The sequence below is a fragment of the Hakea prostrata genome, chromosome 8 (assembly GCF_041222555.1).
Source record: "Hakea prostrata isolate BN-2017 chromosome 8, UWA_Hpros_2, whole genome shotgun sequence".
NCBI classification, from domain to species: Eukaryota; Viridiplantae; Streptophyta; class Magnoliopsida; order Proteales; family Proteaceae; genus Hakea; species Hakea prostrata.
In genome coordinates this window covers 2,724,933-2,746,411 of record NC_142607.1, presented here as the reverse complement: position 1 = coordinate 2,746,411, position 21,479 = coordinate 2,724,933, and the positions used below count along the sequence as shown (strand labels likewise).

General features: G+C 37.6%; 3 protein-coding genes across 4 annotated transcripts; 2 read left to right on the top strand and 1 right to left on the bottom strand.

The window, feature by feature from the left end:
* Positions 1-5,433: 5,433 nt before the first annotated feature.
* LOC149006252 (bidirectional sugar transporter N3-like) lies at positions 5,434-7,316 on the bottom strand. The gene is made up of 6 exons (XM_089165374.1): positions 7,265-7,316; positions 6,710-6,746; positions 6,403-6,613; positions 6,149-6,313; positions 5,823-5,942; positions 5,434-5,724 (listed from the first exon to the last, which is right to left on the bottom strand). The coding sequence occupies exons 1-6, from the start codon at positions 7,314-7,316 to the stop codon at positions 5,434-5,436; spliced, it is 876 nt and encodes a 291-aa protein (XP_089021500.1).
* A 2,898-nt stretch (positions 7,317-10,214) lies between these two features.
* Positions 10,215-12,668, top strand: DCI1 (delta(3,5),delta(2,4)-dienoyl-CoA isomerase 1). Of its 2 annotated transcripts, XR_016175301.1 has the most exons (3): positions 10,215-10,901; positions 11,344-11,694; positions 11,778-12,668. XR_016175301.1 is itself a non-coding variant. In XM_089167327.1 (2 exons), exons 1-2 carry the CDS (start codon positions 10,262-10,264, stop codon positions 11,532-11,534), a joined length of 831 nt encoding a protein of 276 aa, XP_089023453.1. In that variant the 5' UTR covers positions 10,215-10,261; the 3' UTR covers positions 11,535-12,667. The 2 variants fall into 2 exon arrangements, 1 of the variants encoding a protein (XP_089023453.1); XM_089167327.1 differs by having other exon boundaries at positions 11,344-12,667.
* A 2,012-nt stretch (positions 12,669-14,680) lies between these two features.
* LOC149006250 (DHHC-type zinc finger family protein) lies at positions 14,681-21,313 on the top strand. Its single transcript, XM_089165668.1, has 6 exons — positions 14,681-15,140; positions 15,248-15,364; positions 17,826-18,008; positions 18,691-18,987; positions 19,614-19,847; positions 19,957-21,313. The coding sequence occupies exons 2-6, from the start codon at positions 15,263-15,265 to the stop codon at positions 20,482-20,484; spliced, it is 1,344 nt and encodes a 447-aa protein (XP_089021794.1). The 5' UTR covers positions 14,681-15,140; positions 15,248-15,262; the 3' UTR covers positions 20,485-21,313.
* Positions 21,314-21,479: the final 166 nt, after the last annotated feature.

Here is a 21,479-nt window from a genome sequence, read left to right as displayed (position 1 = left end):
CTTGTAAGAGCATTCCGTTATGGGCTTCAAGGATGGATTTATGACGTAGTAAGATATCCATCCGAAGCCCATTGGTTCTACAAACTTAGAGAAAGCAACTGTTACACGCAGCCCATTTTTAAAAGGACCCACAAAAGGAAAGTGGGTTTCGCGCTCGGATTTTAAAAATAATTAAGAGTCTTAATAAAATGAGTTTTTTTCATGCTGGCCACTTAAGTTGGGTCAAAAGACTCAAAACTCTTGTCAGCCCACTTAAGTGATGGAAATTACATCCTGCCCACACTATTATTTATCATTTTGAGAAATTACAAGTTACCACAGTTACTTGTCTGTTAACTTTGAATTTAAAATGACTATTTTGCCCAAGGGATGGAGGTAAAGTATAAGGTTTTTATTTTACAAAAACTCAATTAATTTTCTTAAATTCAAAAAAAATGTCCATGTGTTCACCCATTCTGATTTCTCTTTCTCTATGAGAATCAAGAGGAAGATTCTCAGTTCAGAATCAACGGTAACATCAATATCAATTGTTCGAAGTCAAGCTCAAAATGAACAAAAAGAGCAAGTACTTGGAAATGATTAGGGAGAGGAAGAAGCCATCTTGCAAGAAGTTATGTCTAAGTAAGCACTTGAATCATTCTCAATAGTTGTTTTTTCTAATCCATGTTGAAAACATATTGCAAAACTTATAGGGTTTGGCAGAAACAAATAGTAAGAGAGAAAATGCATTCATAATCACAGTGAAACAAAAATACTGAGGGGAAAAGATTACAGAAATCAACCATAGCTTGCCATACCAAGTTATAACAACGGCAAGGTGGATCAATAATCATGACCCATAAGAAGAGAAAAAAATTGGTTCAATGAAACACGAACCTGTCAAGACACAAAGGAAAAAAATTAAGAAAAATCATAAAGAATTAAAGGAAATCAAGTACATGAGTTTGCAAGATTCGGCTTACTTGAAAGTTGTTGCAAGGAGAGAACATGAAGCAACACTTATGGTGAGCAGGCAGAAGAGGAGAGCACCATTGATGGTTAAAGTCAAGGACTCTTTCCTAGCAAGTAACTGGTAACTATCCCTTCGCTTTTTTGATCGTCGGGGTCGGAGGAGGAGGGGGGGTTGAAGAGAGGGACCATGGGAGGGACATGAAAGGGGAGGGCATTTTAGTAATTTTCAACAGAAGGGTAGTTTGGTATTGTCCATCAACAAGATTGAGGGGCAAAATGGTCATTTTAATTTCAAAGTTAACATAAAAGTAATAGTGGGTATACTTGTACTTTTCAAAAAACGCCAATGTGAGCAGCATGTAATTTTCACCACTTAAGTGAACAAACAAGATTTTCGATCCAATTTAAGTGGGCAACATGAAAAAATAAATTCTGATAAAAATCTATCAGTCCCAACGTACCTATCCTCAACTTTTCAACCTAAAAGATGGGTTTGGACTACAACATAATCAGCCCTATCAGGGTAGGATAGCATTTCGGGTTTATCCAATGGGCCAACTAGGTTTCACCCTACCAGACATCGTGTTGATTTAGTTAAATTAAAGAGCTTTTTACACGTGAACACTTTTAGTAGAGCATAAACCAACATTGGGACCTCTTAGAATAATAAATTATTTCTGGATCCCATAGTAATTAACACAGTCTCTTATAGTTAAGTTCTTTTCAATTTGAAACCTGAAATGACAAAAATACCCCTGTATTTAATTACCATATATATCCTATTTTCATTCTTACAACAATAATACTAATACCCATTACCCAATGAGGGTAGTAGTGAAAGAATCTGCCGGCAAACATCTGGAAGAGAGGAAACGATCAATGAAGCCATTGTTTGGTTTGAAACGCTAGACTGCATGCACCTGCACACAACCAACGTGATCTCATTAATAACACCTACAACGAAAGATCTTAATTCCATTGTTTTCATTTTCACCATCTTGATGTTTGCTAACATCGCAGAACGATCGACATGTTTGCTGTGATAGACAGGCTAGCTACTATGATATGTAACTCACAAGTCACGTCTCTGCAACTACAAGCCTCACTTCTCGTAATCATTTTATCCGCAGAACTAAGCTCGTTGCTGGAAAAATGAGGAAGGAAGAAAGAAAGAAGATTGCAGAATCGGTGGCATTGTTGGTTGCCTTTGCACGTCATTAGAATACCTTGAGAATCCATGCAATAGATTCCCGTCGAGCTTAGGAGTTGAGTTATTGAGATCGAAACTTGCTGTGATAATCCAATCCAGGCATGTACTGTCCTTCTTCCTTTACGGAACTGGCCATCAAGACCTCTACTGCTCAGAGTGAGTGTGTGGGAGAGAATGACTTTAGCTTCTTCTTCTTCTTCTTCTACTTCTGGTTTTCATTTTGAATTTGTGAAAGCAAGAATGATAGAAATAAGAGAGATTAAAGGGTTTTATAGTAATGATTTTGGCAAACTAATTTTGTGCCATTTGCTTAGTTTGGAATAGAAGTCGTTGAAATCATGTATGGTAAACTGGTCAAAAAATAATGTGTTGGTTCAGCAAAAGTGTGATTAATCAGGTGTTTGGCACACAATTTATGTGCCTAATTTGGAGCTTCTTGGGCACAGAAGCACTTCTGTAGAAAACACGGGGCACAAGAGGGTAGCTAACATTGAATCGGGGTATTGATGTCATTTGTCCATCTAATTTTCAAAAGCCCTAAACCAACTCCTTTGCATCTCTCTTGACTCTCCTCTTGACTTTCTCGACTCTCTTGTCTCTCTCATCTCTCTCAAGCCCTAAGCAAACGAAGAATCACCTCTTTGCACTCTGTAGCCTCCACTCTCACCTTTATCTACAACCGAAGCCGAAGCCGAAGCCGAAGCCCTCTCTTTGTACAAGCAAAGCCCTCTCTCTACAAGATTTTGTGCCATTTTGCTACAGAAACATACCCATTTGTGCCAAAACACACAATATCTCAATACCGATTTTGTGCCAAATTTGCCCAATTCAACATAGAAGCATAAAAACTGAAAATTCCAGAGTTAGGAAAATTTGCATAGAAAATTGGCACAAAAAATTTGCCATACAACCCCTTAAAGGAGGTAGAGAATGTAAGTGGAACAAGGCAAAGCACCATACTCATGGTCCCCACCGCAATTTCCAGAGTTGAGACTTAGAGAGAGATATGGAGTTCCTTGCATGTTAGGGTCGTTGGTATAAACTGAAAATAGGTTATGTACAGAGGCTATTCTAGTCGTTAAACTTTAGGGGTATTTTGGTTATTCTAAGTTTGAAATTTAAAAAAAAAAATTAACGGTAAGAGATTGCGTAGTAAACTCCAAGTTCTCTCCATAGACTGAATTTTTGAGAATCTCCCTCTTGTGCAATTTGTCTTTTGTAGGCCCCTTCTTTTGGCAGTGTACGTATCTACCACTTTATTATTTTCAAAAATTTTTGCAATTTCAAATTTTAATACTCTGGAGCTCACTTCATCATCTATTTTTTCCTGTGAATTATTAGAGTCCATGATAAATCAATTAACCTCCTCCTTCTGCGAATCAGAGTTTATGACTTGCCTTTATCATGAGGATTGTGAGCCCCCTCAATCGGCAATGACTCACTCGCCATTATAGTTTGTATAACCATAACCATTTGTTAAAATCTTATTGGCAAATTTCAGAAAAATTCAACAAATATAGTTAGGGACCATAAAAATCCACGTTTAAGGCTTGCCTTCTGCCCACTTGTATCATCTCGAGCTGCTTCTCTAATCCATCGCCATCACCATCACCAAAAACCTCATCATCATGTATTCATGTAGATGATGAGTCGAATTCTTTCTCTTCATCACCTACTACATTATCTCCAATCCTTTCTCTCCACCACTGCACATCAACTCTGCATTATCTCCAATCCTTTCTTTCGTTAGCTCCTGTATTATCTCCCACAGCCTCACCTTTATCAACTACATCCTCTCCTGCATTATTATTTAGACCTTTTTGTTTGGTCGAAATTCTTAACAGGTTGCACTCAAGGTGGAAATAGAGACACCATTAACTACCTAATTAACACCATTTATTACGCTCAACACAGAGACACACATTGACTCAAACAGGAATCATGTAGTATATATCATCTCTGCATGATGTAATTTTGAGCCATCAATCTCTCCTTTAACAATCAGACTGGAATCTTCTCGAAACCCATTCGGCTGGCTACAATAAATACAGAGATTCGAAACCATATTATCAAATATCAACCTTCTCGTCTCCACCAGGTAATAAGTGATTGATGTGGAGGAGAAGGAGCCCTAGTTACGTTACATCAGCTGAGCTCACCAAGGATTATCATCATAAACTGAACGAATTTGTAATCCATTTCCAAATCCCATCATCTCCATTTGTTGTTACATTATTTCAAAACAAATCCATGAAGAGACGGCTAGGAGACAATATATGGCCAATATGGAGACGAGAAAGATGTGGATTAAAAATGGAGATATATACACCATGCAAGCAATTAGGCGTTGAGATTAATCAAGGTGGCGTTATAATTAGAGACCAATAATGCAACGTATACCATTAATTAAAAGAAGGAAAACGTCACCACATATATGCACACTTTGGAACCAAGAGAAGATCATGTGTGTCTTCTGGCTCCCACTGAGTTGTTTGTCATCTTCGAAGGCCCACTTAGTAGGAGCTCCTCCTTATCACCTGATTCACTGCTCCATGCATTTTTTTAATTTTCCTTCATGGTGGATTGGTGGGTCGAAGAAGAAGAGCTTGGTCGAGTAGATTAATTTTTCTAATCTTGACATATTTGTGATATTTTTTCATTACACATTTAGGAGAGAGTCCACTTTCAACACTAATATCTAAGTTGCTTATTACACAGCGTGTAGAAGTGAGCCTTATCTACATATAAAAATATCAAAGTGATAATGAGTTAGGATTCGTAATCTGACTAGGGTTAGGACCCAACTGTTAGGGTTCAGGTTTTGGGCTAAGGACCCACAAGGATTCAAAGGGTCATGATTTCTGATTTCTATTATGTTAGGAACATTTAGGGGCCAAGGGTTAGGGTTTTGAAAAACCTAAGCCAACTTGGATTTGGAAATTAAGTCATTTAACAGAGAAAAAAAAACTCATTCTACAATATTGGAAGCAATTAATGATGTTAATGAATGATCGACCTGATAAAGTTTGGACCTGAAACTAAATTAGATATTAACTCCAGGATGCATAGGCTCATTAAGGCAAAAAATGCAACTCCTCCATCCAGTTTATTTCCATAGCATGCAGTACTAGTACTGCTATTTAAACCATAGATAAATTCAAAAGTACAAAATAAAGGGAGTAGCACAGAAACGAAAGATGAAGCCTGGATATGTAAATAGAGAGAGACACACTTGGCCATTGGAGTGAATTGAAACGGAGCAAATGTGTTGATCAAGCTTGACATGCACAAATTTGGACGTTGTCTTCTCCGGTTGGGGTTGAGGTTTCCATGGTTTTCTGAACGTGTTTCTGGGCCTCCTCCAGATCACTTTCATTTCTATTACAACTCTCTGGCAAATCTGAAATCTCAATTATGCTATGGTTGAGGTTGAGAACATGGACTGTTTGCTGCTCTTCGGCCATCTTCCCTTCTAGGTCTCCTTTTCCTTTGTGATTGTCCTTATAAATTATGTACACCACCATTTGAACAACCCCAAATAGGAAGCCCAATGTGTTTGGCAGCTAACATTTTGTGAAACCAGGAAATACAATTACCACACCTATTTAATTACTCTATTATAACTATTTCATGATCAGAAAAGAAAAAAAATCGTACTTACCGCAATGCATATGTCCTTGAGTAGAATACCATAAGTGAACCATATTACTGCATTTATAGTGAGGGAAAGAGATAGAGGGAATGGCAGGAACTCCACGCTCTTGGTCCTTAGAACCATCCTCTGCCAAATAAATAACAAACCACTAAATAATTAGACAACCCGAAACAAAACTTCGGTTAATTAAAGCATTGATTATGGTTAATCCCAGAATTTGGTCATCGAGTCGTCCACCAAAATATGTTGGTGTGAGTCTATTTTCAACGTTGGCTATGAGAATTCAGGTCACAACCTAGCAAAGTATAATCCATATTGTAGCTAATTCTCACCATTACACTCAAAGGAGCTGCGAAAACGCTGACCGAAACTACAACACAAACCCATCCAACAGTCTGGGTACGGAGTACTGGTCCTTTCACTAACAAGAGAGTGAGAAGCAGTATCAAACTGTACACTCCTAGATTCAAAATCAGAATCATCTTTACCGTCTTAATCTGCCAAGAATCAGAATCAAAATTTATGAGAATAAACATATGTAGATATGGTTAGAAAGTATTACTTAAGTGTATATATGGCTAAGTACCCTGGCTGTCTTGGGTGCATAAGCCAGGAAGAGGGTAATGTAGATAGTCTCGATGACACATCCAATGGAGTTGATGGTGATGAGAAGGTAAGCATCTGACTTGAGGAATGCATAGTACATCCATAGCATTGCACTGAACATTGCTACTATGTATGGCACTGACTCAAACCCATCTGTTGTTTTCTTCTTGCATATTCTGTAAAATGTCGGCCTACATAACCATCAAACTCAACCATTAATTGATGAAGCCCAGAGAAAGAGAAAGAGACAGAGACAGAGAGAGAGGTTGTGAAAGAAATACACTTACAATGGGGCAAGGTACACCATGAAGGATATAATGTTGCCTGGTGCAATCAGCCATCCGATCGAGGAAGATTAGAAGAAAACAAGGTCACATATATCAGTCATCCTATTTTGTCTTCAGAGTGATTAAAAGAAGACAAATGTTTAGAATGATGAGTACTAGGAAATAGAGGGATATTATTGAGGAGATAATGAATTTTTTTTTCTGCTTCAATGATGGTGGTGTAGGAAAACTTCCTCATCCTAATATATATAGATATGTAAGATTTATTATTGCAGAAGAAAATCAAACATATAAACCAGAAGAAAAAAAGTGAACTTTTCCTGGGTCCTGCTCCAGTTTTCCAACAAGACAGGAGGGGTTTTCGGTGTGGCATTGAAGTGCATGCATGGCATTTTTCATGTACATTTCACCACAGAAGACCATATGTAGAATTGCAAATTAATGCTAGGTGAGGATCATTTGTGCTAGCTACTACATCTAAATGCAGTTGATCAAGACTCAAAAACAACTTGTAAATATAGAAGAACGGAGAGTAATTAAGTTGTGTTTGGATACCTAAGAGACCAAAAGTAAACACCCAGGGGTGATGAATGGCAAACATGCCCATCTCTCTCTTCCTCTCTTTGTGTGTTTTGGGTTGGCTTTGGCTTCTCTGTTTCCTTGTCTAAGGAAGATGTGTGGTGTGGTGAAGGAAGTATTTCTGAGTTATTGGGCATGTTCATGAGAAGCCTTGTTGATGATCGAAGCTTTAAATAAGGAAGCTGGCTAGCTAGGGTTCTTCAGTGGCAGGGCCACCGTGACTTTGCGTGGACAGTGACGTAGCAGGAAGAGAGAATTCTAATTATTGGACATCTGATAATATCTAATTTATCACAAACAATTCTTCTTTCCCAGGTTAGGCAGCCATAATTGAGCTGCTGACCATGATAGATGGATACAGTGATGAAGCCTGTGCAATACATTGAAACTTACATTTTTTTTTTGTGGTTGTTTGATCCGTGTTTTGTTACGTCAAAAGTTTTAAAGCTGATGAAACAAATTAAACCAAGCAAAATTGATCTCATACTAAATAATGTCATATAATGTTCATACACCAAAATTGATTTCATTAGGCATGTAACATTCTCGTGATCCATTAATGCACGAAAGCTTACATTATTGGCAATTCATGGGACACCCAATTTTCTGGTTCAAAAGCCCGAAGCGTTTGCTTTTATAAATCATATGGTTCAGATAAAGCCAATTAATCAAACCAAGATTGCACCATGGTTTGCTTTTATTCTATATAGTCTTTCTGATCCAAAACATAACTGGAAATCACTACTAATATATATATCATCTAATGGATATTGGGGGATATTAGGGGACATTAATGGATCAAATCCTCCACTGAATCCACCTACCTTTGTATCGATTTGTAAAGTGAAACCATCTGATTGGAACCTCCTCAAAACCCATTTGGCTATATTTATACAGATTTGAAACCATAAATTATCTTTCTTCTCCACAATATAGGTGCGTTACATTAGCTGAGCTCCCCAAGGATTATCATCATAAACTGAACGAATTATTTTCCATTTCCATCATCATCTTTCATTATTAAATTTCCTGACAAATCAAGGGAGACACAGCTGTTAGAGAGAAGGTCAAGATGGGCTCTTGAGCTGATATTTTTGAAAGAAAAGAGAACACTAATAAAGAGCAAATCTATCTTTTTCAAGCAAGATGAATAAACATATACGTGGAGACGAATACAGTGGAGTAGGTTGGAAGATGGAGGAGATAAACCATGGAAGCAAGTATTCAGATTAATCAAGCAAGCAATATAAGAGGCCAATAATGCTACATGGATATAATAAAAGAAGGAAAAGATCACACACGCACACCTCAAATGAGGATTTCCATGACTAAAAGAAACTTATCCAAGAGATGATCATCACTCATATATGCATTGGTGTTGAGTGTCGATCCTCTTGAAAGGCAGTTTAGTGGGAGCTCCTCCTTCCTACCACCTAATTCAAGGGGTCCATTTATTTTTGGATTTTTCATCAATGTGGATAAGGACTAGTAATCTTTTAAAATCCCATTTATAAAATTTAATTAGTATAAATCTAATTAACTAAAAAAAAAAAAAATTTTCCAAATCTAGTGTTGAAACTTGTAAATATTGGTCCCTACAAAATCTTCATCCAATCCTTTGGAATCCTGAGATTAAAAAAAAAATCAATGCATATTGATGCCTAGCTCTATGTAATTTTAATCAAGTTAAAATCCCATTACAAACAGTTAAATCCAAAAAAATGAAAAATTCCCATTACAAAATAAGTACTCAATTAATTTAAAAAATAATATATTGCATTTGGAAGGCTTTATGAAATTTTCATCTAATCCTGATAGGAAACGTGATGGTAAAAACTCATATTTATACTAATGCCCTCATGTATTTGTGTTCGTCTTATGGTGACTAACAAGTGTAATCGAGTTTGGTAAATTAACAACTATTTTATCTCACGTTCCATTAAACTTGTTAATTTTTCCATTAATGTGATGATCGCATTAGCAGCACCCAAATTCATAGGTTTTAACAAAATTGTTCCGTTTTTTGTTAAAGATTCATATGGAAGAGCTGATAATCAATTGAGTTCATACCATTGATTTGATGATGCATCTTGGATCAATCTTTTGTAGGAATGAAATTAAAAAAATAGATTTTTTTCAATAATTATTTAGAAAATAATTTTAGTGCATGATGGTTGGCACCCATATTTGTGGATCCATAATTTTATCCCTCAATTATCCTAAAAGATTTATTCTTACTCATTTTGATACCATAAGTGCAGTATCTTCAAATTTTGTCGAAAAGAAAGTGTAGTATCTTCAGATTTAAAATATGGTCCAAGTTAAAGATTGATTCAGTTGACAAAATCAATGGTTCATACTATGAAATTAAGACTATGATTCTCCTTGAGATTAGGAGCAAAATTTTATCATATCATACGTGCAATAAAAACTATCTTTCGTTTCCCCCGACAACTGTTGACCATGAATTATAGGAGGTTCATAGCGTTAGGATGATGGAGTTTATTTTTATAATATTTTCTTATTTTTTGTTTGTATGCCCCACATAAGTTGTGGTTGTAGGCCGCCAGGGAATATTTTTGAAATTGAAACAAAATAAACATTTGATTTAACTATTTTCAGTGATAAATTGGACAAATATATTCAATGAAAATATAATTTTGGGGTCTTCACTTTTTTTAAAAGTAAAAAAATAGTGAGTGCTTTTAGGCGTCCATTTTGGGATGCCAATGCAATTTGCTCAATAATATAATATGGAATACGCATCGGTTACAGGTTACGTATTGAAATTGAGTTTATGTACGTACCCCCAACAGTATACGATACATGTGATAAAATAACAATATCCTATACGAATCAAGCGGAGAAAATTAAACTCCACGACTATATATACCCGCTCCGCACCACGAAAACTTTCCCCCTTTTCCTTCTTCCTCCGTCTTGTCTTGCCTGAAAAACGTATCGTGAAGGTAAATGGAGAAATACAAAAGCTTGGAAATCGTCGAAGCAAAATCAAATTCGCAGGTGTTCAATCTATGTATCAATCGTCCGACTGTTCGAAACGCTCTGTCGAGTGATTTCTTCTCCGAATTCCCCAGAGCTCTATCTTCGCTTGACCAAAACCCTAACGTGAGAGTCATCATCCTTTCAGGACGCGGTGATCATTTCTGTTCAGGCATCGATCTTTCAACTCTAAAGAATTCTTTCGCAAACACCACATCCGACGAAGACCGTGGCAGATCCGGCGAACGCATCCGCCAATCGGTTAAGGGATTACAGGCGGCAATCACAGCTGTAGAAAATTGCCGGAAACCTGTTCTCGCTGGAATCCATGGCGCTTGCATCGGAGGTGGAATCGATCTAGTGACAGCCTGCGATATCAGGTACTGTACGGAAGATTCGTTCTTTTCTGTGAAGGAGGTCGATCTGGCGATCGTTGCTGACCTTGGAACTCTTCAGAGGCTGCCTGCGATCGTTGGATTTGGAAACGCTATGGAATTAGCACTCACTGGTCGGAGGTTTTCAGGATCGGAGGCGAAGAATTTTGGTCTGGTTTCTAGGGTTTTTGGCTCTAAAGGCGACATGGATAAAGGCTTAATGGAGATTGCCGAGGGTAAACCTGACCTTTTCACTTTTTCTTAAATGTTCGGTTATGAACGAATGCTTTATCATTCAACAAAAAGATTAGTAGACTTTAAGGCTAGTGGCGCTTTAGTCTAATTAAGAAATCAGATTTCACCTCTAAGAACTAATAATAATTCAATTAACCTAATCAAGCGGTAGAAATGCTTGCTTTCAGCTCTAATGTAAGCAAGACTCATATGCTTCACCACTGCAGGTCGGTCCCTGTAAGACCCAGAAGAGATCTTAGGTTAAACCGTTACAGACATGTTTCCCATCTCCTTTATATAAAAATTTCCTGTTTCAAAAGAAAACAAAAAAAAAAAGGGTTTTTTTTTTTTTTTGGAATTATCTATATTTTTAATCATGAGAAATATATTTATAGTTACAAAAATGTAGAACATGATTGTTGATAAACTTGGCATGTGGGGCAGGAATTGCAGCGAAGTCACCTCTTGCTGTGAATGGAACCAAGGCAGTATTATTGAGAAGCCGTGACCTGACGTTGGAACAAGGATTGGATTATGTTGCCACATGGAACTCTGTGGTGCTGCAATCAAATGATTTATCAGAAGCAATCTCAGCTCAAATTCAAAGGAGAAAACCCGTCTTTGCCAAGCTTTGAGTTTAAAGTTCTCTTTTTTCTTAATTAAACCATGCTGTTATATTCAACCTTGAATTTGCAGGAAATTATTTATATTTCCCCGTTTTTGATATTGTAATAAAGTGAGCGGCATACTTTTATCACACACAAACGCATGTCAAGAGAAGGGGTCATTCTTCAGGTTATGCACTCAACGTTCTTTCTGTTTTCAATAGACCCAGTTGTTTTTCAGACTTGAAATATTCTGCAGCTGAATGTGAACAGTGGCACTGATTCGAAAGGTAGAGAGGGTTTGACAAGTTGGACAGCAAGGATTTATTAAAAGACTCTTCACTTTTGTAAGGGGGACTATGAAAAGCTAGAAATGATAAGAGTAAAGGGGAGAAGAAAATGGAGGAAATCATCAAGAAGCTGAGGGTGTCCATGAGGAATTCTGGATGGAAGGTAGAAGAATGAAGCTAAGAGTACAAGTCTCAGAACAAGGGGGAAAAGGCATGGGGGAAAAAAAAAGAAGAAAAAAACTTGGGAAAGCACCAGTTGATCCTTTTGTGAGGATAAGCAGAGATGAAAGCTTGGAGAGAGGAGAATAAGAAAGGAGGAGCTGGCATAATCATCAGTTTTCCAACAAGGTATCCCACTTGGCTAAATCAGTTCTCTTACAAGTTGTATTGGTCTTGGGAGGTGAAGCTTAAGCGATGATGATAGGACTGTCTGAGGCTTTTGCTGTTTGTTATGAGTCTTAATGACAATGTTCAGGTTGAGTTGGATAATCTACAGTTGGTTAAAATTCCAAATGGCAAAGCTGAACCCCCTTTTCATGTGTCCCTTAAAACACTAGGTACATTGGATCCAAGTTCTTTGATTTTGCTCTATGTATATTCCTAGGCAATCCAACTAAGTGGTGGATTAACTAGTTCGAATGGCCTTCTTGATTTGAGCACAAAATAATGGCTAAGTTCCTTTGTGTTATCATGAAAGGAACTCTTTTTTTGTTTTAGATTCCTTATTTTTTATGCCGCAAAGATAAGATGTACGGTGAAATCCTTATTCTGTATCACTTCTTCATCAATATAATTTTGATCATCTTCAAAATTGTGTAGTATCAAATTAATCATATATCTTAAATCATGATTTTTTATTGGGGTGGGGACTATTACATATATTATGGGAGCATTGAACTCATGACCTCTTCATTAAGAAGTGTTGATTATCATCTACATACTAACGTTTTTGCTGTTTTCTTACTCTTTAACGAAAGTCAGGAAGTAGGGAGTGGGCCTTCCTAAGAAAAAGAAAATGACTTTGGAAAAAGTGGGGAGTGGACAGTGGGGCTTTACCAGCCAGCTTATGGAGTGGATGGAAGAAAAGATAATCTCATGTCGCGGCCTCTCTGTTGGATCTATCTAACCTTTTCTCCTACACCACCCAGAAGTTGTTGGTTCCTGTTGTGCTTTATCGGAATAGGAAATTATTAATGGTGGCCTCACTCACCAACTCGCACTACCTACAGGCATGCACACAGTTGTATCTGCAATCTTTTCTCCCTTACTAGCTTTTTTGCTTTTTAATGATTCTTTCCTTACCAGCTGGCTGCTTCTCCTTGGTAATGCACATATAGGGTTTGAAAATTCTTATCTTTTTAACTCCCTAGTTTAGTTGGTCAAGAGGTAGGTTTAGGAAATGCAAAGAGTACATGTTGGAGAGGTTGGACTATCCAGCTTAGTTTGGCATAAGGCTTGGAAATTTATTATTATTATTATTCTTTTTTGGGTACAACAAGGTGGTCAGAGGACGAAAATTTCCTACTGCTTCGTCTACTCATCTTTGAAGAAGAAATCAAACTCTTCGATATTAAATAAATTAAGTACACCGAAGAGGAAGATGTAAAATAAGACTTTGTAGGGATAGAGCACAAAATGAAGGTATCAAATTATATTAAAAAGTACACCAATATAATTAAAGCATTAATCTTAGACAAGCATATAGAAAGTCGGTGGATGCATCAATAAATTCATATGTTTATTTTTATGCTTCTTTTTCTATCTTTTATTTGACTTTTACAAACTTCAGATTCGTATTGTTGATCTCTAGATTATCTGTTTTCAATTTTAAGATGGGATCCCTAGGATTAAATTTACATCCTTAATTATATACACATCGTTAATTATAGAGGGGGGGGGATTTTCTTGGATTTTTATTTGCAGAGCAAATACTGCATGCATGCAGTCAATGAGTATTTTGTTTTTTCATTTTTCTTTTTAGGTTTGTTTGATATATACATTTTCATATTTTGCATCTGGGCCAGAGGGAGTCATCTCCATCCATTTAGAATTAAGTTTTTCTTGAACAGTGATAAAATAGAACCATTTTATGCTATATTTTCTTGAACCGCTTTGGTAAGAGAATCAAATGACTGTGATTTTAGGTATGCTATCAATGTGACTATCTCTAATGCTTAACTACTTGTTTAAAAGCTTAAAATGGATGATGTTAGTGATCAAAGACTGATGATAACATCCCATATGTTGTTCAAGTAGATTAAAAACAATTCAATCCGACATCATTAAATTTTTTATGAATTTTCAATGGAAAAGAAAGCAAGTTTGTCTTCACTAGCTCCAGTTTTAACAATTTAGGTTCCCTAACCTTCATCTTTTAGCTTCTAAATTCCACGTGAATCCAAAACAATCTTAAATCAATTCGTACACACAATAAAGAGGAGCTTCAGATCAAAGGAACACTCAAGCAAATGAAGAAGAAGAAAAAAAAGTTTACAGGCCTCACACACCTCTTGTTTGAGGAGGAAGATATGCAGGAGTTACAAGCTTGCCTATACAAAGAGGTTTCTTTAGCCCCAAAAAAAAAAAAAACAAAACAAAAGAATAATTCCACGAAGAATTTTTTCTTTTTGCTAAGAAGCTCACTTTTGTGGTAAAAGAAGCTCCTTTTAAAGTCCGCAATGGATTCGACCAAAAAATAAATAAATCCGCAATGGAAGCGAACCAATTTAACCTAGAATTATCTATTGGAATATAAATAAACTATTTTTATTGATAAAAGAGATACCAAACACAGCATAACGAATCGCACGTGATCATTTTTCCAGTTTACGCATTAAGATATCCAATAGATAAATGCCACGTCACTCTCAGCACCCCTTCTTCTTCGTCCTCTTTCCAACTTTCTCTTCCCCCTTACACACAGCTTCAGTTGTGAGAAAACGAAAAACACAAAAAAAAAACCTATCTTTTCAGCCCTTTTGCTGTTTGCAAGACGCAGAGAGTGTGTGAGCGCGTGTGAGAGGGAAAGCTAGATCCTTTTTCTTCCGTAAGTCATCGTATAATCTGCAATTCTCAATCTTTAAATGGTGGATCGGATAATCAACAGTTTGATTTCTTGTCTCATGAGCAACGACGTGCCCTGAGCATCTCTCTTACTTCAAAAGAAAACGAAAAAGGGCAATAAATTCAAACAAAGGGTTGCCATTGTTGAATTTCCGTCCGCACTCGACGGATTACTTGGCCACATCATATGAGGACGACATTTGCCATGGTCTCCGGCTACTGTTTTCCGTTGTCGGAGATAATCTAAAGCTTGAGAGGATCATAGGTTACCACACTATCGGAGGTAAGGCGAAACCCTGATAGAGAGGGACGCCTTTCTTTGATTCTGTTGTTTAATTTTGCTGTTCTTCGTTCGCTCCTTCCTCTTTATTGTTAATAGTATTATTGAAGGATCTGGAGCGAGAAATGTACGTGGTTCCTCCGCCTCAGGTTTCCGATCCGAGCACCGCCGCCGGAGGTGATGGCTCCAAGAACCTCAGGACTTACCAGGCCTGGAAAGGCAGCAATGTAAGTGCCCTAACCTGTTGGGCTTCCGAGTTTATTTCCAATTGAATTCGAGATTTGGGGTTTATCGTCTCTCTGCAATCACAAAACCGACAGATCTAGTTTTTACGGTGGTAAACCTAGTTCCATCTTTTATTTCTTCTTGTTTGCTCTGGAACCCAAAAGTTATAGTTTCGTTACTTTTCTTCCTTTTCAACTTTGAAATAGACGCCATTGAACTCATTGTCAATCCTTTCACTTCCTCATTCAGTTTTTGGTTTCTTGTGGACCGAAAAGTATGCAAACTGAGATTTTGTATACTTAGTGTGTCTGCTGTACAGGATTAATTAGGGTTAGAGGCAGATAGATGTAGTTTATCATCTGAAAATACAATAGGTATGGTTTTCTGATGACTCTAAAACGTACTGAATCCTTTCTAGGTGCAACAATAAGCAATGGGTACTCGGTATTCTTTGTAAGGCCTTGGGTACTAGACGTATTAGTTGGCTCTCAAACAAAAGCCCTTGCCTAATGCCGTGCTTCCAGAGATCTGTGTTCTAAAGATGTAGGATTGGGAATTCAGGTTATAGAATTGTGTTTAATGGTGAGTTATGTGGGAAAAAAAACTTATCAATGAGAAGGGAAAAACTCATTGATTCAGTATTAGGGCAAGGATTTAGGTCTTGACATACTGGCCAATCTAGGGAGGGGGGGGTGTTTGGTATTAAGGCGAAGATCTAAGTCTCAGTATACTGGCCAATCTTTGAGAAAAGACTGCTCTTCTCAGCCAGTATCGGCTGAATTGGTTCCAGCAGATCCAGCCTGATCCAATCCTGATACTAAATTTCTTGCATCAGTGGTATGCATTCCCACCATTCTAATTGGGAAGGGGGAAGTGGAATTTCAGGTGATAAAGTCAAGAACACAAGCACTAAGAAAATTAATCTATTAGTCAGATCAATTCTTTGAATCACCAAAATCCAAGATTGAGAAAGTAGCTCGATCCAATAAGATAACTGCATGGTGGTACAGGACCAACCTAATGACAAATTTTGTATCTTAGCCAGAGTTATCATCAATCTCAGAGGTCTCTGTGTCTGTGGTCACCTTTCTTTTGGGGTTGTTGGTTGTGGGAGTAGGCTGTGATTGTGAGGTTCTTCAGCCCTAAATTATGGATTTGAGAGCCATGTATGGGACTGCAAACCAGTTACAGGAGTCTACCGACCATGTTTTTAATAAATATCAGTTACTTTGGTTAGGCATTCTATTAATTCTTTGACATAGGAGATGCAGTTAGGCATGATTATATATGGGTCATAATCATGTATTGCATTGGTATGAGGGTTTTTGCTTCTACTTGGAGCCTTTGTAGATTGAATTGTTATTTTGTATAGTCATGGCTAGCTTCATTTGTTGGGTCAATGCTTTGTTGAAATGGGTATAGAGTAAAACTTGTGCCATGCAAAAGATTTATGGCAAAATGTCACTGTTTAATATTCATTCTTCTCCTTAAAACATTGTGGATGGACTGCCATATTGGATGTTGTCATGATCTACCTATGCATATATTGGTATGTATTCATCATATTCAGGAAATTATTAGTTTATTTAGAATTTCTATCATTTCTAGAAGATCACCTTTATTTTAGTTTTTCTGAGTGCATATTCTATAAATACCTTCTGTTTCCATAAAGATTGTGTTGATGACTGGGACTGACTTAGCTCCTTGCCAAAAGATGCCAGCAAGGGACCGAAGTGCACCATCAAAGCTTTTACTGGCAGGTCAAAAAGCCTGACTATGACCTTGGAAAGGTTCTTTAGCCTTTTCTCCTGGGATTTCATAGCTTATTGCTTGTGTTTGTGTGTGTGTGATTGATAAACTAATCAATCAATAGCCGAAACGCTTCATCTAGTGTAGCTGCATAATTTTATTTATTTATTATTATTATTTTTTTTTTGGGGGGAGGGTTGTTAGTGTGTGTATATCACGCCCTGGTATACTCCTTTGTACCTTGTGGTGCCCTACTGACTTTTCCCTGGATATAGAACCTGTTGGCAGAGTGGCTGGGTCCTAGATTTGACTGTTCAGGGTTGTGTTTTGTTGTGCCAATTGTGTTCATTCTAGAGGGGGTTATTTTTGTTCACCAGTGCTGAACATTTAATAGACAAGCTTTTTCTATCAATCAAATGTTGTTTCTGGTCTAGTTCTTGCATCACCCTGGAAATTCAATAAGATTCAGTTACTTTTGTTCATTTCTGAGTCCAGCTCTGTGTGCTGACCTCCCACTGGGTTTTTATTTGTTTGTTCTCATTGGCATATGTGTGACCTCCTTCATGTTTGTGGATATTTGGATTTCTTTTTCCAGTGTATTTCTAGTTCCTGCGTTGTTTTAAATACTCAGAAGCTTGGATTTTTTCAACCAGAGGTCTCAATTACATTTTCACTTGGGATATTTTACCAAGCCATTCTATCTTTTTTATGCAGATATTCTTTCTTCAAGGAAGGTTTATATTTGGTCCAGATGTTAGATCGTTGGTTCTTACCATATTCCTTATTGCTGCTCCTGTTATAGTTTTCTGTTTCTTCGTTGCCAGAAAGCTGATGGATCATTTTTCTCACCACTTGGGAATATCGATAATGGTTGTTGCTGTCGCATTCACACTATATGTGAGTATTGTTTTGAATCTATTAACTGCCCAACCTCCTCCCTATGTAAAATAGGTGAACACCAATCATATGGAACTTCTCATTTTAGTATCAAACAGATGCAATGATCACACAGCACTTTAAATGCACCTCTCCACTTTAATTCTTCATAAAACATTATCTTCCATGGTTTCATGCCTTTGATCTGAACTGTAATTTGATATTTCTGGATGCTCATATTAATTTTAGATCAATACCCTCAGGTGGCTTTCTCACCTTATTATTAGGAATGAATGGACCAATTGTTTTCTTTTCCTTATTTTCCCTCCTCCAGTTTAGCAATTGTTTGCCTGCATCTTGCTGTATTAAGTATCACCATTTCATGCCAAATTAGATATAATAAAATTAACTGTCTAACTGAAAAAAGAATGTACAAGAAAAACCAAAGTGATCTCCATAAGATTATTAATTTTATTTTATATGGTTGAAATTAATAGTTGAATCAGTCCTTTTGGGAAAGCCCATGGATTAACTGGAAAATGTACCTTTTTATGTTTATTTATATTTTCCCCTGTTAGATCAATGATAAAAAATAAAATTTCTTCTCAAGGGAGTGTTTTTTCTTTTGAGTGGTGGTGGGTGGGTGGAAGACCATTTTATTAAGACTTGAAATGTCGACTGATTGATGTGTTTGATTCCTCAGATTTTTGTTCTTCTTCTGTTAACCTCTGGACGTGATCCTGGTATTATACCTCGTAATGCACACCCTCCAGAACCAGAAGGCTATGATGGGAATGCTGAAGCTGGAGGGGGGCAGACTCCACAGTTGCGTTTGCCTCGCATGAAGGATGTCGTTGTTAATGGTGTAACTGTTAAGATAAAGTATTGCGACACTTGCATGCTTTATAGGCCTCCTCGCTGTTCACACTGTTCAATCTGCAATAACTGTGTTGAACGATTTGACCACCATTGCCCCTGGGTGGGACAGTGTATTGGACTGGTAAGTGATGGCACCCCTTGCATTTTATTAAAAATTTTCTGAATTTTACTGTTATGGACACTAATGTTATTGATGGTTATCATCTTCTTCTTCACCACCGCCACCTCACCCCCCCCCCCCAAAAAAAAAAAAAAAAAAAAAAAAAAAAAAGAGAAAAGAGAGGGAGATGACCATCACCATCTTCTTTGCTTACAGTTGGTAAGGATGACCATGGATTCTTTTTCTTTACTACTGCAAACTATTTCATCATAGTTAGCAAGGCTATTATGGTGCTTTAAATGGATCATGGCCATTTGTTGGACATGTACCTGGGTATTCTTTAGCTTGGTACACTCTCTAAGAATTATCGTGTTAGATTTGATGAAAACCTTGCATGCAGTATTTGATGAGACAAAATAATGGCTTGAGAAAGTTCTGTAAAAGCAAGTTGGTAGGGGTGGCATTATAGATGAAATTGCACTAAACAGTCTTAAGAGGGAAATTTGGAGAATGATTGGTGTGGACTTTGATGCTTCGCTAGTTATTATTCTCCCCGACCCAGATTACCTTTTTTCCCATAACTTTATCTTTTGGGTTGTTTGTGGCCAGTATCCATGAATCTTCACTGTACGATATTGCATTTGCAGAGGAATTACAGGTTCTTCTTCATGTTTGTCTTCTCAACAACTCTTCTTTGCATATATGTATTTGGATTCTGCTGGGTATACATAAAGGTGATCATGGATTCTGATGACATCTCAATCTGGAAAGCAATGACAAAAAGCCCTGCATCCATTGTGCTGATAATATACACCTTCATAGCTGTATGGTTTGTTGGTGGCCTCAGCGTGTTTCATTTGTATCTCATTAGTACAAACCAGGTGAGTGACTGTTCTGATCAACATCATGTTGTTTAACAGTTTTTATCTTTAATTTTTTGGGCAACTTCCATAGTCCATTTGCTTAAGGATGGTTACTGTGATGTGGCAGACCACTTATGAGAATTTCAGATACCGATATGATCGACGAGCCAACCCATATAACAAGGGAGTGATAGAGAACTTTAAGGAAACATTCTGTGCCAGCATTCCTCCATCTAAAAACAATTTCAGGGCTAAAGTTCCACAGGAGCCAGCATTGCCTCCACGCACTGTTGGTGGGGGATTTATGAGTCCAAACATGGGTAAAGCTGTTGGAGACATAGAAATGGGTAGGAAGCCAGTGTGGAGAGAATCTGGGGCTGGGATTGGTGAGTTTGGAGGGCAGCTCCGCCACGATGATGGAGAGATCAACAAGGATGGGGGTTTTCATGATGCATCCCCAGATTTAAATCAGGGTGTTCCTGAAGAGAATACAGAGGGGCGTGCAATACATCCCAGGCGCTCTAGCTGGGGAAGGAAAAGTGGGAGCTGGGAAATTTCACCTGAAGTTCTTGCTTTGGCAGCTGGAGCAGGTGAGTCAAACCGTTTTGGTGGTGACAACAGTGCTAGTCAGACAACCGGGAACCAGCATTCTTAGAGGGACGCAGGCTCTGGATAGGTATGCATGAAATGGGTGGAACAAAGAGGACTTGTAGTGGGTGTGGAGTGGTTTTTTAAGATTTTTCATGCTTTCTTCTTGGGCACCAGAATCAGTAAATTGATCCAGGCTGGTAGTGTCGGGCGTGGTGGCAATAAACAACCTGGAACTTGCTAGTCCTGCATCAAACTAGTTGCTTCGATAGAAATGTTGAAAAGGTGACCATGGGGATCAATCTCTGAGTTTCGCACTTGCTTCTTCAAGTTTTCATGTTATTACTGGGTTATCTTTTGGGAGGAAAACTTGCTTCGTAAGGGGGTCGGTAGATGGTGTAACAGGAACTAAATTGTAGCTCTTAGAAGGATTCGTGTGCCATTACGAGTTGTTTAGTTTTCTTCAATCCTAGTCTTGGTTGTGCTACGGTTGAGAATCTCACCTTTTCTTTTACCTGTGTGTGCCTGTGTTGATTTTGGATTTTCTAGTGTATGTGATTAGTGATGTAAATGCTCAAATGGACACATTCAGATCGAATAACCAGTAGCCAATCTTGCCTCTAAATAGCCTTATTAACTTCTGTTACCTGAAGCTTTTTCAGGGTATGGTTGATTTGGACTCAAATATATCCTCAAATCACTAGCATAATTCAAACAAATGTGTCATCCGAGTAATTTCCTTCGAATCTGATAAGATCCTAATACTGACTTTATGCTAATCACATAACTGGTCAGCATATATATATTTTTGTAAACAAACTTTCATTCAACAGAACGGGAAGAACACGAGGAATTCAAAATAGATCCAATAATCCACGGTGTGGAAATTGGCCAACTCTTCCTACCCAAAATAAACGAAGACCTCCTAGCCAAGCGGTCAACCAAATTGTTACCTAACCTAGAAATATAACAGAACTTATAATCCAAAAAAGCAAGACTAAGGTGTTTACAATCCAAAGAAGAAGACCTCCTGGCCAAGCGGTCAGCATTTTTTTGTTCCCC

Excerpts from the sequence above, each read along its gene's own strand:
- LOC149006250 (XM_089165668.1), top strand. The coding sequence starts at position 15,263 with ATGTACGTGGTTCCTCCGCCTCAGGTTTCCGATCCGAGCACCGCCGCC. Across the intron at positions 18,988-19,613 it reads TGGGACAGTGTATTGGACTG|AGGAATTACAGGTTCTTCTT; the intron begins GTAAGTGATGGC and ends TTGCATTTGCAG. Across the intron at positions 19,848-19,956 it reads ATCTCATTAGTACAAACCAG|ACCACTTATGAGAATTTCAG; the intron begins GTGAGTGACTGT and ends GTGATGTGGCAG.
- DCI1 (XM_089167327.1), top strand. The coding sequence starts at position 10,262 with ATGGAGAAATACAAAAGCTTGGAAATCGTCGAAGCAAAATCAAATTCG. Across the intron at positions 10,902-11,343 it reads CTTAATGGAGATTGCCGAGG|GAATTGCAGCGAAGTCACCT; the intron begins GTAAACCTGACC and ends CATGTGGGGCAG.
- LOC149006252 (XM_089165374.1), bottom strand. The coding sequence starts at position 7,316 with ATGGGCATGTTTGCCATTCATCACCCCTGGGTGTTTACTTTTGGTCTC. Across the intron at positions 6,747-7,264 it reads GTTTACTTTTGGTCTCTTAG|GCAACATTATATCCTTCATG; the intron begins GTATCCAAACAC and ends TGATTGCACCAG. Across the intron at positions 6,314-6,402 it reads ATGCACCCAAGACAGCCAGG|ATTAAGACGGTAAAGATGAT; the intron begins GTACTTAGCCAT and ends GATTCTTGGCAG.